Here is a 17,014-nt window from a genome sequence, read left to right on the forward strand (position 1 = left end):
AAAAGATTTCTATTTTATTAACTTCTTTGGTAGGGTAATATATGTATACATATATACATATATTTCTTTTTAAAAATGATATTGAAAAATGCAGAGCTGCAATTTATATAACGGATATATTTATCTTATACCTTAACAAGACATTTTTTTTGTTTTCTCTAACATTTGCTAAATTTGCAAAACACAGTGACCAAAAAAAATACAGGGAATCACAAATAGTATTTGTACTTGCGTTTCTCACTGTAAATTTTAAATAATTAATATTTACTCGAAATGCAAAGCTTACAAAATTTTACGCACAAAAACCTCTTTCAGAATAAAACAAACTTTCAAATTGACATAAACGTGATTGCAGAATAATATTTTACTGTTAGAGAAATAACATTTTACTTAAATGAACAAACATTTGTATCACAAGGATATTTGTTTTCACATAAGAAATAATACAAATACAATGAGATTATTTATCTAAATTTTACTTGATTAAGTCCTTCTTTTGAATCTTTCAATTCTTTTGTGAAACAATTTGACATATTTTTAGATAAATTTTCTTATTAATTATATACAATTTTACTTCTCTTATAATAAAATGATCTTTTCTGCAATGAAATTTATATCAATTCCTAAAATATGTTTTCTTGTATAAGAATTAGAAAACATTACAAGCATAATATCAATTGTTTAAAATTTACAATAGTAGTACGAATACTCCTATGACTCACTGTATATATATATATGTGTGTGTTGTGTGTGTGTGTGTGTATTTAAAGGCTATGGATGGATTTCTACTGATATTTAACTTTGTTTTATGTAGTACTAAATATATATACTACTAATTGGAAGATTACTTTAAAAATCAGTCAGAATTTCTAGATATTTTTCGTTGTTGTATATGACGAATAATACGTTGTTAGGCCCAAATTAATTGGGATATGAGATACATTTTGATTGCGAAATAGAATAATTATAATTTATATATTACAAGTAGTTAAAGAAATATGAAAACATTATGAAAAATACAAGGAGAAAAAGATGTTAGAAAAAATACATCATTGACGTTAGATTCCATTTCTTTAAGTTTCTTAATCTTTCAAGTTCATCGGTAAAACATGTTAATCCATTCAATTTATATTTCATTAATAAATTATATGTGTATATATATATATAATGTAGCGGAACGTAATCTGTATATCTTGTACTCAGTTTTCTACTACAAATATACAATCTACTATAAATATAAGTCTTAAACGTTTGGTGTTTACTAGGAGATTCCAATCTTATCGCAATTATATATTTTTGAGTATTATAAGTTGAAACTTCACAATCAGATAGTAATATCTATACGACTAATACATTCATGCGCGTAAACGCATGCAATAATTGTTAATCAAGCAATTGAATAATATCTTGAGTGTCTTTAAAATAAATATCTAATGTTAGGATATTTAGTAAAATTCACAAATTGACTAACGTAGAATATATTAGAGAACGTGGAAATATTAAAAAATGTTTTACTTCGTTCGATATATATCTTTGGAGTATATGTAACGCTGAACGATAATACTCATCTAGTGTACGTAAATAAATTATTTCACGTTGAAAGTTATCAGATCGTGTATCATGATTTTGCGTTGTATTTTTGCTTGCCATTTGTTGCTATGTAAACGTGTAACCACTAAAATCACTCTTTCTAGTGTAATAATGATTCATATTCGTTTCTTCGTACTGTTAGTTCATTTACTAATTTTACATTCTCGGTCTAAAATCGAATAAAATGAGAACAAAAATAAGAAACAAACTAGTCTTTCATTTTTCACTTTTGTTACATTTTTTTTCATTTTCAGGAGTAATACGCTTCCGATATCAACTTTGCACTTGTAATACATCGTAGAATTAACTCAAAACTCAAATTTTGACGCGTTAGATGAGTTTTATCGTGCAACGTTACATATGGTTAAATTGAAAAATTAATTTTCGATTTTTGTTTTTTCTAATGCCTCTTGCGCGTGCTGCAAGCCGGCACAATAATGAAGAAGTAAGACACTCAACGCTTGCACTCGTAAATCACTCTGTGCAATTAATTTAATACTATCATTCTCTCCGCTTTGAGATAATTCTAATCTTGAGGTAGTTTCAGCATCTAGGGCAGTTTTTAGTTTCCCTATCTGTGATATAAAGTCAAATAAATATATATAAATATATATATATTTATAAAAGAGATATTTATGAAATAGTACGTATATTAAAAATAACAATTACCATATCGTTCATTTTCTCGACGCGTTCTAATGGCTCCAGAAATTTATATAAGAATTTTCCAGTATCCTTAGCTCTAGACATAAGACCGTCATCCAAATCTCCTGCCACGAGAGGAGCTGCCACGCTTGGTTCAGCGCTTTCCAGAAGTTCAGGACTTATACCCAAACCTCCAACCAATGAACTCTAGACGTTTCAATGATTTAATAAGACTTATTAAATATCCACAAGATCGTCAGAACGATCTTGACCCTAAGAGCACGATTCATTCAAAAATGTAATGTTATATAGAAGCACGATGAAATAAATTATTCAGCTAATATTGCATTTACCTGATCTAAAGTAGATCTGTGTGTATGGCTGCTTAATATAATTGTTATTTGTAATCAAAAAAATATATACATTTTCTTAACGTTACAATATTCTTCCGTATTAATAACAGCGGTGGTCGATAGTTTAACGAGTAGTTATATTGTGTCAATCGTATAAGAGCATGCAAGGAAGTTTTGTTAAGTTATATTGGATCTTTCGTGCTTTGTTTTGTTAATGGTATTATACTTTTAGAGATTATTGGATTTTATTTTAAAAATAATGAGATGAGAAAAGAGAATAAATATAATAAGGAAATAAGAATATAAAGATATGAAGCTACGCGAAAGCTTGTACTACTACGTGTATACATCTAAAAGGAAAATATTACCAATTAATGTTATAATATTTGCAAGATGACAAGATAATGTGCAATGAATTGCGTGTCGAAAAGCGAGCTCCTCCATTTTATATAAGCAAATTACGTGTGTGTCAATAAGGTCTACCTTGCGGGATGCACAGGGACTTGGGGGAAGACTTCTAGATGCCAGACCGATACCGGAAGTTGGTGGAGCCAAACAACTGGTACTCCCAGCTTTCTTCAGGCCCAAGAGTGTGTTAGCTATACTAGCCTTCATGGCCATCATACTTGCACCCTGATTAATTGACGAACGTATTTGAATTGTTTATATGTATTTAGAAAAACCACGATGAGAAGTATCCATAAAGTAAATAGTCGATATCATATAAGCTGGCAGTATAGACACCTCGTATAGACATTTTCTCCTCTTACACTTTTATAACTTTGTATATGTAACGAAGAAGCATTGACTAGAGAATTATTAGCTTCAAATTCAATAAACATTTAGTATCATCAAAAGCAAGGTCAAGGTGCAAGCCTACAAAAAACCGTCATCACCCCGAGTGCAAACACTCCTTTTTATTGCCAAACATTAGCGAACAATTATTTTCTTTTTTGTACATAATATCGAGAATGGACTATGATTATTACAAGTCCATTGATATTTGTTACCCCTTTTGATTATTAAATTAAGGAAAGCAAAATAAAAAAGAGTAAAGAAAATTGAAGTATTTAAACGAAAAAAAAAAATCTCTTCATCTTTCATATTTGCACGTTTTTCTTTTTTACTTCTATTATGCTTTTTTTTCTTTTTTTTTCCTTTTGTAAATGAAATGATCACATTAATATTAAATTCATGTTCAATTCACCAAAGTTATATAAATACTGTGGATAGATGATATTTAAAAATTGCCAATATTATGTTCAATATAATAAGACATTGCTATGTCTTGAGTACCTGAACATTATCTTCACAACCGGTAAGAGATATCTCCGGACTTGACTCGCCAATAATAGCAGTAGGCTCTATTTCATCTGCTTCTAATGCCAATGCCGCTAAAGTTTCCGAACTGCATATTCCTGACGCTTGACAACGAACTTCACATTTTTTATGACATACCATACCACAATCTCTGCATTGTATCGCATCTTTCAACCAAATCTAAACAAAACAAAATAATAAACAGCTGATATAGTTAATTATTTATTTATTAAGTTAATAATAATAATAAGTAATAATAAGTAATAATAAGTAATAACTTCTTGACATTTTTTATACCTTTTTCGTGCAAAAGTCGCAATGAGTTGCTCTGTGGAAGTGCGTTCTGATAAAATCATGAAGTTTTTTTCCAGTTACTTCTTCGTTTTGAATTGGTTGAGCTTTAATGGTTTCTACATTTTCCTTTTTTACAGATTCACTAGAAATATGACGATTTGGCACATTGCTTTCCCATGTGTAGGACATTAAAATGTCACCGAAACAAAGAGTAGGATCAAAACCAGAGTATCCTTGCAATTTATTATTGGATGTAGCTAAAGATGCTGTAAAAGATGAAATTATTTAACGAAAGATAGGTAAGTAGAGTTGAATTATAATATTCATAATATACATACCACTTTCCGGTGGTAATAAAGCATGACATTTGAGATAATGACCCGTTGAGGATGTAGCGCATTGCGCTACAATTAATTTTATAGGAGCGTTAATGTATCCTAATAATTTAGGAGTGTATTCGTAAGATTTAACACGACCCCATACACCTATATTTAAATAATGCTGTTCAGAATCTATTTGGAAATGTCTAGTTTCTTCAAAAGTAATTAAAGAAGCAAATCCCTTTTCTTTCGTAGTATAATATAAATCTGATAAATTAGTGACATTGGTATCGTCGATAGAATAAAATTGGACATTGCTAGACGTTGTGGATAGACTGGAAGCAGTTGAAATTCTTCTCGACGGTGTTTCAGGCATTTGAGTTGTTTCCTCTGAGATATGTGTATTACTACTTCTCCTTCTTCTAAACAATCTACTAGAAAATTCTGACTTATCTACATTCTCGCTATCGGTATCTTTTAAATCTAACAATTTAATGGGACTTTCCAATTTCATTTTGCTAAGATCATCTGTACTATCTCCCTTGATTCCAGTCGAATCAATTTTGCTTGATTTTTTGTCTACAATTTTATCTATAACAGACTTAGTTTCGTTATCAGTTTTGATAGAAGTTTGTTTCTCCGTGTCTACTTTGACATATTTTCTTTCTACTCTAATAATGAAACGTCTCTGTACAGCGCTTTTAACAAGCTTCGCTACTTGATTCATATTGGCGATTTTTTTACCATCTACGGCTATTAAAATATCACCTTTTTTCATCTCAGCTATAGCTGCTGGACTCCCAGATACAATAGTTTCAACGAGTACGCATACTTGGCCAATTTCAGGAACAAGTTCTTGTTTAAATACTACGCCAAGTTGTTGGGAACTAATTTTGCTAATAATTAAATCTAATATCATGTAAGGTACACCGTTATATTGCGTTAAATGTACCCAAGGTGTCGAGTCTACGCTCATTGTGCAGTGCACTTCTATTTGAGAAATATCTTCCGCATTGAGCATGTTAGGCCCAACATTTAATCTACTAACTTCTAATAACGTTACTTCTAAAAATCCTGGATTAAATTGCATACTGGCGACCTGTATAAATAGAAAATATATTTTTGAAGTTTTAAATAATAATAAAAAATTATATATATATATAAAATTGACAACTTACTTCGGATAGGTCCATAACTTCGTCATTTAATCTGCGGAAGAATGGTTTATAACGCATTTTGTATCGTGGCAATGTATGCTTCCGACGTACAGCTCTTCTTATTTGTCCGGTAATTAATGATATTATTTGCGGTTGCAGTTGGCGACCTTGAAATTGAGATTGTACTTCCAATTCCAAAATAGGATCGGAATAAAAACTTAAAGACCAATGGGTATACGGTACGCGTGTGAATTGTAATCTAGCTCGACCGGTAACTCGTTTCACTGTAAAAAGGTATTAATGTTAGTATTAGGATTAAAAATAATTTGATAAATCTTAGCGTTTAGGTACCTTGCAGAGCCATGTAAGCTGTTTTTCCCAATAACATTTTAACGTCTATAGACATTTGAAAATTTCCTGAATAATGCAAATCAAGGGATAAATCTAACGATTCTAATAATCCGGTATCTGCGTCAATCTTAGAATCGGCTACTTCCAAGCCCTTTATCGTTGGAAATTGGGTACCCAAATTTAAATTTCTCAACTTAAACGGATAAACAATTATAAATTGATTATTATTAAAATGAAATAATATTTCATTGATTAGCTTTTTACCTTCACGCTATCGAGTAATTTTCCAGTAGTGGATTGCGTTAAGAGTTCTTTAAACTCGTTGTTCAATTTTCTATAAAGCCAGAGCCGAACGCGTTCGGCATCGCGTAATTCGTTGAAAAGAAATTGCAAAGTAAGGTTTATCGCTAGATTTTCATTTCCTTGATAAATATTTTGTCGAGCGATGTTACTATTAGGATTCGTTTTTTCATTTTGTATCTTATCAAGTAATTCCTGAGGTAGCTGCGCCTTTCCATGTTTCACTCCTTCCTCGGGAGGTTTCGCTAAGGGTCCTGTTTCCAGATATTTTTTCAACAAGTAAAACTCCAATATGAGCGTACATATTATACCGAACACAAATGTTACCGTAGCTACAATAATTGTTTCAAAAAAGTCCATATTAAAATTCCAACTATAAGTGTCGTTCTCTCTCTCTCTTTATTTGCCCGACTTATTTGAAAATTTAATTTTGCAAAAATTAAAAATTAATATATAATGTTAAAAGAAGGCACTTGATCATATATGATAATAGAAAAATTCATTATTTATGTATACAAACTGAAAGAAACTTTAAAGAGAAGCAAGAAAACTATTGTCAGTCTTAAAAGAAATTTGATTTTAATTTCCTTATATATATTTATATATATATATGTATGTATTTATTTATATATGCATGTATTATGTATGTATGTTTATGTATAAATACACTTAAGAACGTAGTCAATAATTCATGATTAATTAATGATAAACTCTTAAGAGAAATAATTTCACATTAGACAATCATGATGATTCATAATTCTTTCTTCAAGGATGAAAATGATTTGAAGCACTTTCACCTGCCACTTGGTTCGATATTACGAGTCTCAGGTATTTCATTAAAATATTTTCGTAGAACATGACGAGTATTTGAGGAAAATGAAAGATTTAAAATACAAATGATAAATTTTCTTTACGATATATGCTGCCATTAATAATACTGCGTAGAAAAAAAAGGGGAATAAATATTAAAGACTAACAATAAGTCGAAAGTTCTCTATCGATTTTACGGACAGCCATGTTAGTTTCGTTCGAATTGTCATTTTGACAGATCACCCTTTACCAATTTCGAATTAAAAAAATATTTAATATTAAATAATTCACCTATAATATTCGCGACTAATTTAACCTCTTAAGGTATTTTCTTTTTGTTATTATTAAATTTGCATGAATTAATTATTATACAATTAATAGATTTATTTTGGAATTTTATAATATCGTTCAGTTTGGTATTGCATATGTTTCAAAACGCGAATCATAGGTTCTACGTATTTTCTATTCACGCACACGTGAGCGTATATTCGAACCACACGCAGAGATATAATCGACTGGTACAAGTATACACACACACGTATCTATTTAAACGTTTCTTTTTAGTTTCTTTTTTTTCCGCCAGGTGGACTCATTTTCTACGACTCGGAAGATAAAACAGAAATCTAGATATTTACTGACGTCGGTAAGAAGATTGATAGGAGTGCTTACAAAACAGCATTAAAAAGTTGGCATAGAACCTCAACAGCTGAAAAAATGAATAAGTGCATTTAACTGCTAACTAATTGCTAATTTAAAATCCATAATTGCTAACTTTATTAATTAATTATTTAATTAGTTATCAATAATTGAAAATACAAAAACGTTTTTTCTCATTTCTAAGCAAAGCAATGAAGTTTTCTAGTGTTTCTTGTTTTCAATCAATTGCTCACTTTTTGTTTGTCCGGCTCCTTAACTTTTATTAATTAAATATTTAATTATTAAGTATATAATTATTTAATTAATTTTTTTACATGTGTTTTAAGATACTCCATAAAAACACGTGTCAAATAAATTTTAATATTTAACATAATTCTTTCTCTTCAGACTCATGTTGGTTATTAACAAGACTATATGCGAAGCCGTTATCATGAAGATGGTCGATGTACAAAAACATCAGAATGCTCCAACATGAGTCAATGCGCTTATTATGTCATAAGCAAGGTTTATTTTAGATAATTTTAATTACATAAATGTTGTACTTAAATGCTTTATAACAAGCCTTGTCTTTTAAGATCTTCATATGTTTTACGATTAACCACATTCCCAAGAGAATCTTCAAATTCTTCTTCCTGCTCCGGTTGCCAATGTTCGGCTTGCTTTTGAGTTTTCAGTTTTTCCCATAAAGCAAGAGCATCTTCTATCTGAGTAAAATTGGCAAAGTGTGCGGTATTCGGTATACCAAGACAACGCATGCCATGAGCATGTCTCCATTCCGCAAAATGTCTTTGGAAAGCTTTAGGTCCTTTGTATGTGAAATTACCACAAATTTCACAGTTGTAACTAATATTAAGACCGTGTAATTTATACAACCAATATGGTATAGGCTTGCCGTCTCAACCAAGAGGTAAATTTTTAGGATTATAAGGAACTTCGTTATCATCTTCTTCCTCCGATTCACTCACACTTGCTTTCGCATCCGAATCACCTCGTTCACCTTCTGTTATAGCTTGTTTCCTTTGTACATTTTCTTTAGTAGAAACTCTTTGACTAGAAACCAATTCTGCAAGTCTGTAAATCTGAGTCTCTAACCTTGCAATTTCTTTCTGTGTTTCCGTATATTTACCTTTGCCAGACTTTTTATTTTTACTTTTAGCTAATAAATTTGGATCGAGAGAAGCTTTGCCCTTAGTGCTAAAAAGTCTCTGCGCTCTTTCCTCCAAAGTACCACCGCATTTTAAACCTAAAGCCATTAACGCAGATTTTAATCTATCCAATCCGAGGGACGCTAGTTCTTCCCAAGATGAAAAAGCGGAAAGTTCCAAATGTGCTCCGACGTGAGTCAATGCGCTTCCAGTTTCCTTCGGCCATCCAGGAAATGTATTATTTTCCCACTGCGTTTCGAACTCCTCATTGGCTTCATCAAGTTCTGTATATATATTCAACAACGGTCTAACTCTATTCAAATAATCAACCAAATACGATACAAGTACTCCAAGGTATCCGAAGTATTCGACATTTTTTCTTTCTCTTGGAATATCGAATAAATGATCAAACGTAGACAAATAAGCAATGTAATCGACCTTTTCGATACCCTTAAGATTAATATACTTTTCGTAGCATTCGTGAAGATCCAAATACTTTCCGTAACCTTCCTCGTCAGTGAATTCAACAAAGTCTGACAATTCTTCTGTTGGATTTTCCCTCATTTTAGCTAATTCCTCAAATTCGACTGACATTGGTACGATAATTTCATTCGGATGTCTACGATAGAATTCTTTGATAGATTTTATTCGAAAATAAAATTCAGAAAATTCGAATGGACGCGAAAGTGCTTCTACCTGAAAAAATTGTATTCAAATTATTGTATATTAAACAAATGAATGATTATAAAAATGTATAAGCTTAAATATATATACAAACATATGAGATACATTTCAAACATATAACCTCTTACCTCCTTTCTTCTTTGACCATCTATATCTTCGTACAACTCTAGTAAATTAGCGGTACTATCACTATACTGATCCAATAACATATTTAACCTATGCTCAGAATTAATATTTTCACGAAGGCCTGATTTTTTGGAAAGCATTTCTTTTACCATAGCGTCCATCAAGCGTTCTCTTTCCTCATGATAATGTCGTTGTTCTTCCAATAGCGTATCCATTATATAGTATTCAATTAATATAAATTATATATTTATTATATATTTATTTTTTTAATATATGCGCGTATATATTTTATTAATTATTATAATTTAATATTTCTTTAACGCTGTTAACACTATATTTCACTCAAACTATATAATAAACTTCAGCGACGCGAGCGGATAAAATATGAACTAAAATCGAACATAGGTGCACGTAAATGTGTACATAGCATCGGTGTATTTGCTTGTGTTGATACACCTCTTCCATGTGTGATGTAAACTCATGTTGCGGATCGAGTTATCGATACAATCTATATTATTGAATATATCGATACAAGTATAATAAGGTTGGCAACAGTGGATGATAACAGAGGTTGGAAACACTGAATGAATATTATCGATATTAGAAATCTGTATTATCGATCGTTGGTATGTCATTATTTTTTAATTCATAAAATGTTTGTGAATGTTAACATTGGTAGCGCAAAAAAATTGGTGTAGAACCTTAAAAACTAAAAAAAATGAATATATGCATTTAATTGCTAGCTATTTGCTAACTTGAAATCCATAATTGCTAACTCTTTTAATTATTTATTTAATTTGTTATTGATACTTGAAAATGTGAATATTTTTTTTTTTTCTTAGTAAAGCAACGTAGTTGGCCACAGCAGAAAAAAATGAATAAGTGCACTAAATTGCTAACAAAATGTTTATTTAAAATCCATTACTTCAAACTTTATTAATTGATTATTTAATTAGGTATTAATAATTACAAATGTGGAAACGTCATGAGGAGTTTATATGTTATACGCATACGCAACCACAAATTCAAGGTGCAAGCGCACTTTGAAAAAAATAAAAGTAAAGTTGACATATACCTGCAGGGGATATATTTAAAGTTGATTTTCAAAGTAACAACCATGGAGACTATACAAGGAACACGAACTCCATGTATACAAATGGGATATAAAAATAAGAAGGCGCCAGTGTTCTATTTCGTTTTTATATCAGAACATACCCATCATACAGGTTACAAGAAGTGTTCCTTTTTTTTGAATAAACATACTTATATGACTTCAAAAATATAGTTTTTAATTCTGTCTTAAAAAAATAATTAAGAATTAATAGAAGCTTACAAATCCCCCTTTTTTATTTCTACCGAGTTTCATTTTTGTTACTATCGGAACCACCAATAAGCGATAGTGGGTACTTAACGCGATGACGGTTCAATACTATCAAAGAACACAGTATTTTCTGATAGTATATGATAATATATATAGTATAGTTATATTGTAAAAGAAATTGAAACAATTATATTTCATTTTTAGTGTATAAACATGTGTGTGCTTTCAGAAATGCAATTATATATATATTTTAAAATGAAGCAATTTAAAAAACTCAAATAAAAAAGAATCCAGAAGGTTTCATGATAAATTCAACGATGATCACCTGTGACAAAAAGAAAACTATATTAATCTTATAATCAAGCGATACAATAGCCTGACATATAAATCGTCCAATTCACAGATGCACTTTTCAATTGAATTCTCTATTTATTTCGATCAAATCTCTATTTACCGTTGCAATGAAATTCAATTTTAACGCGTGATTTTACATTTACATAAAGTACATACAAAAAGAAAAAAAAACGGGAAAAGTACAAATATCGAGTTATTAAAAAAAAGACATAATTACAATATAATAAAATAAATTAAAATAAGACATAAATACATTTTTATAGGAATTTATATAAGCGGCTAAGGACTCTACAATTTATTTGATAAATATTACCTTTTAATATCTATTAATATCTCTTTTAATATATTTTAATATATTTAAAAACCTCGGACGATTCCTTTCATTAAGTTGGCTGTTCTAATAAAAGAACTGGGCTTTGAGCCACCACTTAACTGCTAGAATCTATCCGTCGCGAATGAGTTTGTCTTCTTGCTCATTTATTTGTAATATCGAAGTATCGATATATCGAAATTAATCGCGATTAGATAAACTAAGTACGAAGCAATGCATGTAAGACATTTGTTATATGATTTTCTGGACGAAAACGAGTAAATTAATGCTCGGTTTCACCACTATTAACCACGAACAAAACGCGTAATGAAAAAGAAACTGCATTAATTATTTGCATTGTTAATTAAATGAATTTTACCGGTGAGACAAGAAAACCTATCCTGAACTAATAAAACATACAATACAATAGAATATAATATACAATTTTCATGAGTAACTCCTAGAAAGTAATTGCTCATGTGCTCGTCACAAATTTATTGGAATAATTACAACCAGTAACTCGTTCCGATCAGGACCTTTCATCCTCGACATGATTGAGCACCGGAGGGACTTTAAATTTGTTGACTCACTGCGTAAGAAGTTCTACGATGGCTCCAAAACACTCCTACATCACAGCAAGTATTGTAGTCTGCTGATCGAAGATCCATCGAAGATCCATCGAAGATCCATCCAAAATCCATCGAAGAATTTATTCCACGTCTTTGAAAAGTAAGGAAATTTATCGTCTTATCTGTAACATAAAATAGAACATAACGATAAGTTATCTGCAATATAATCCAAAATCATATAAAATAAAATCGAATAAAATGTAAATAAAAATAGATACTTACAATGCAATCCAATGGGTTGAAATTCAATTGCGCCTTGGCGATGCACCTCGCGTGAATCTAAAAACGCGGTATCAACGAAAATAAGAAACTATAGATGAGTTTCTTATCGCGAAACCGAAATAAAATTATATGGCGAACAACACTGATTCTAATTCGCGTTTGATTTTAATTTGTTTTACGCCCGATCACTGATTCTACACAACTAATTCAAAGACTGCTTTGCACACAGTCAATGCAAGTAGAAAAATCTTCATTGATGCACTGGCTCTAATACGCGAACAGTCTGTGCGACTGTTTAAAGATAAAAATACAACTTTACTCGAACAAACTCTAATGCAATTACTGCATTGGTCGCAGTTAATTTAATATAGAAATTTTAAAAATAGTTCGCGAACGCGACGGAATTGAAATTAACGAACGAACGTGCTACTAATCCGTGATTTTAATTTTATTTAAACGATACAACACTCCCTTATATTGCTTCGCGCGCGATTGCAATGCACGAACACTTGCAACACTTCACAAACATAATTCACAAACACTTCCAACACTGCAATAATCCCATGATGATCTGAAACAGAAATAATATCAAAATTATGAATATCATTGTTGTAAGAAAAAATTATTATAATTATTGAGAAAGTGCCTAAAATAAAAATTGACTTACGTTTATTCTTCAGTGATGAATGCACGATGGGTATCCTACCCTTAGGATGACGATGAGCACACGTTTAAACCGAATAAAAGAAACTTACGGAGTTTCTTAACCGAGCAAACGAAACTTTAACATGCGACGATCAACACTGATTCTACTCTTTCCGATTCTTTTATTTTTTATTTTATCGATGCAACACACGAGTACTTCATTGCCTACGCGCTCGATTGCAATGATGTTCTGAAATAGAAAAAGAAAAAGAACAATTAATATCATCGTTATAGTAAAAAACCATTAAAGTTATCATATAAGTGTTTGATAGGAAAATATACTTACTTTTAGTCTTCATTGATGACTGCAGGATGGATATCCTACCTTTAGGATGACGATGAATAAAATAAAATTAAATAAAACTCTGAAAAGCTGAAACATACTAAAAATTATATTACATACAATTAAATACTACAACATTTTCCTGGAATCATTCCTGAAGGCATTGCACACTTTCAAAGATATTTTATCATAAAGAATCAATATAAATTCAAGTAATATTAATTGCCTTTATCTCGCTACTTGTATAAAATTACATATAAAGTATGTAATATCAGTAAAAATTGTTAATAAAAATCGATAATGTTACATATATATATAATAGTTTATTACGTCACGTTCGTTAGATCTTAATACGTTGAAGGACCGAACAGGAATGAGCACGTTACTCTTTGTCCTTGCGTCTGTCGTTCGACCGTTTTCGATTGGTATCGTTTTATTTCGATTGTCTTTCTTCTCTTTTCACCTCGAGAAATTCCTGGAATATAAATAAACATTCGTTATTGCCTGTAGATCGAATGTTTTGTTTTCTTATTCTTTCTCACTCTCTCTCTTTCTCTCTCACACTCTCGTTCTCACTTTTTCTATACATTTCTATATGGCTTAAAAAAAGAATAACGCTTACCTCGATGAATATGAAGATAAAAAAGAGTAATCACAATTGTTAGACTGAGTATATGTATTCCTGCTGGACTCTCCTAATGTTTGGAAATCTAAACAAAGTAAAAAAAAATAAAATTACATTAGTACAATATAAAGAAAATTAAATACATGAGTGTATGTGTACAAGCTACCTATACATATGGATATATGCCTGTATGTGTGTGGATATGTGATAAAAATCAAATTTAACGATCTTTCAAGACATAATTACGAAAAATAATTAATTAGAGCATCATTATAGATGGTAATAAGTATCGATATTGCGAACAAAAAATCGAAATTAGAAAATAATATTGTTAAGTAACATAGGTTAGATTTGACGCGAAATTGACATATACCGATGATTATATTTTCACAGATATCTTTTGAACTTTTTAATATTTCGTTTTGAAAACACTCGCGTATAAAAATCTTGTGTGTAGCTATCGTTTGATATATAATAGGAAACAAAAAAGAAAGAAGCGAAAAGAAAGAAGGGAAATCAGCAAAGAGCCCTGATTGGCTGATAATTATTTCAGAAGATAAGTGACCAATCAGAAATTCCCAGTTACCATATAGAAATGTATTTCACGCACACAAGCTTGCCCCGTCACACGTACGTAACTCAGCTTTCTTCATGACCACTGTAGTCAAGCTAGATATGATAATTTATTTATTAAATAAATCAAAAATTTATTCTATTTTACCATTTAAGGTAAATGTTTCTTGTTAATATTTAAAAAATAACGAAAAGAATAAATACAATATGCACTATAAGCCTTATCACGCCGCACAGAAGAACATACATAATTTATTTATTACATAAATTAAATATCAATTTTATTATCAATTATAATTATCTAATAATTAATCCAATTAATAATTATTGTTATCTAATTTATTTTTCTATTAGGTGTATAAGTTCCTTGTTAATATTTAAAAAATAACGAGTAAAATAAAGACAATATACACTAAAAATATAATCTTATTGCAACGTTTTGATTTAAACATTTCTTCAATTTTTACGTAATTGTTTAAACTAATATACATTTGTTTTAACGTCCCTGTGCAATGATGACTATAAATAATAAAATTTTCATCTAGAAAAATATTACATTAAAATTATTTTATATTCAAAGTATGTTAATAAGTATGTAATGTTTAAACCAGTACATATGTGTTTAAACAATCTGAAATATAAAGAGATTGCATTAGAATATTAAAATAATTGTTAAATAATCGATAGGAATGTCTATTGTTGTCTAAAAGATTGGAATATATGATCTATGTACCGGCCCCTTCGAAATCCACCGTTGAAATGAGACGTTGTTCTCTATGAAAGTACTTTTATTAAATATTGTTTATATGACTTTCCGAACGTTGCGCATGTGTATAAATTGAATAATTCACCTAATCAATAAAATTTAAGATTATATCGTTCTCATCTTATTATTTTTTTTAATTTTTATGTAATTATTTTAATGCTCCTGCGTAGTGATGACTTCGAGGGTAAAATTTAGCTGCTATATAAGAGAAGTGCATTAGTGCATTAAAATAATTGTTAATGTATACGTAATGTACACGTATATGTAAATTAAAAATGAGATTACATTTCTCTAAACAATTATACAACCAATATATTAAAACAATTAATAAACAATATACTAATGGAAAATGTAAATTATTAAAGTTTACCATTATGATGGAAGAAAGCTGAGGTTTTTGCTCATTTAAATACCAAAAAAATTGCCACATTCATTTTAAAATCTTGTAAACTCTTCTTTTATGTATGTACTTGATACACAAAACAATAAGAAAGCCTAATACACACACATACAGGCGTATATACATATGTATAAGTAGCTCGTACACATACACTCATGTATTTGATTTTATTTATATTGTACTAATGTAATTTTATTTTTTTTTACTTTGTTTAGATCTCCAAACATTAGGAGAGTCCAGCAGGAATACATATACTCAGTCTAACGTTATTCTTTTTTTAAGCCATATAGAAATGTATAGAAAAAGTGAGACCGAGAGTGAGAGAGAGAGAGAGAGAGAATAAGTAAACAAAACATTTAGCTTACACGCAATTATGAATGGTATGTATATTAAGAGGAGTCTCTCGAGCCGAAAAAAAACGTAAACAAGCGAACGTTGCGTACTCGTTGGAACACGTTCGAACGCGTTCGACGCTTAAGGATCAGCGGTAACGTATCTCATTCCCCCTCCGTCATTCATCGAGTTAAGATCTAACGAACGCGTGACGTATTAAACTATTTAATAATTTTATTTCTAAAGTTATCTAATTAAAACATTCGATAACTGCTGATTAGACAACCTTTTATATTTAACATTGATTCTTTATGATAGAATATTTTTTAAAGTGTGCTATGCCTTCAGGAATGATTCCAGGAAATATTTTAATATAATTTTTAGTATGTTTCAGCTTTTCAGAGTATTTCTTTTATTTTATTTTATTCATCGTCATCCTAAGGGTAGAACACCCATCCTGCAGTCATCAATGAAGACTAAAAGTAAGTACATTTTTCTATCAAAACTTTCTATAATAACTTCAATAGTTTTTAATTACGATGATGACATTAATTGTTCTTTTCCTTTTTCTATTTCAGAACATCATTGCAATCGAGCGCGTAGGCAATGAAGTACTCGTGTGTTGCATCGATAAAATAAAAAATAAAAGAATCGGAAAGAGTAGAATCAGTGTTGATCGTCGCATGTTAAAATTTCGTTTGCTTGGTTAAGAAACTCCGTAAGTTTCTTTTATTCGGTTTA

At 30.1% G+C, this 17,014-nt stretch overlaps 2 protein-coding genes and 1 long non-coding RNA gene across 13 annotated transcripts in view; 1 reads left to right on the forward strand and 2 right to left on the reverse strand.

Moving 5' to 3' along the window:
- Positions 1-17,014, forward strand: part of LOC122514952 — a 58,100-nt gene that overhangs the window by 7,381 nt on the left and 33,705 nt on the right. For 5 of the 10 annotated variants that reach the window (XR_006303166.1, XR_006303158.1, XR_006303159.1 and 2 more), the window contains exon 3: positions 4,340-4,501. This is a non-coding gene — a long non-coding RNA (uncharacterized LOC122514952). Of the gene's footprint in view, positions 1-4,339; positions 4,502-7,723; positions 7,849-8,184; positions 8,349-8,953; positions 9,039-12,270; positions 12,308-16,851; positions 16,886-17,014 lie in introns of those variants that run through there. The other 5 variants (XR_006303164.1, XR_006303167.1, XR_006303161.1 and 2 more) reach the window with 5 other exon arrangements.
- On the reverse strand, positions 1,818-6,739 carry LOC122514890 (PDZ domain-containing protein 8). 2 transcript variants are annotated; one of them, XM_043632006.1, is made up of 9 exons: positions 6,295-6,739; positions 6,031-6,223; positions 5,701-5,963; positions 4,541-5,621; positions 4,206-4,468; positions 3,885-4,088; positions 3,072-3,221; positions 2,260-2,442; positions 1,818-2,165 (listed from the first exon to the last, which is right to left on the reverse strand). In XM_043632006.1, the coding sequence occupies exons 1-9, from the start codon at positions 6,688-6,690 to the stop codon at positions 1,968-1,970; spliced, it is 2,931 nt and encodes a 976-aa protein (XP_043487941.1). In that variant the 5' UTR covers positions 6,691-6,739; the 3' UTR covers positions 1,818-1,967. The 2 variants fall into 2 exon arrangements, with proteins under 2 accessions (XP_043487941.1, XP_043487942.1); XM_043632007.1 differs by lacking the exon at positions 3,072-3,221.
- On the reverse strand, positions 6,503-10,092 carry LOC122514907 (splicing factor 3A subunit 3-like). The gene is given in 3 exon segments (XM_043632042.1): positions 6,503-6,584; positions 7,432-9,638; positions 9,755-10,092. Coding segments are annotated over 2 exon segments (1,503 nt in total). The 5' UTR covers positions 9,968-10,092; the 3' UTR covers positions 6,503-6,584; positions 7,432-8,348.

Source organism: Polistes fuscatus, unplaced genomic scaffold (assembly GCF_010416935.1).
Source record: "Polistes fuscatus isolate 324 unplaced genomic scaffold, CU_Pfus_HIC Scaffold16, whole genome shotgun sequence".
In the NCBI taxonomy this organism is placed as follows: Eukaryota; Metazoa; Arthropoda; class Insecta; order Hymenoptera; family Vespidae; genus Polistes; species Polistes fuscatus.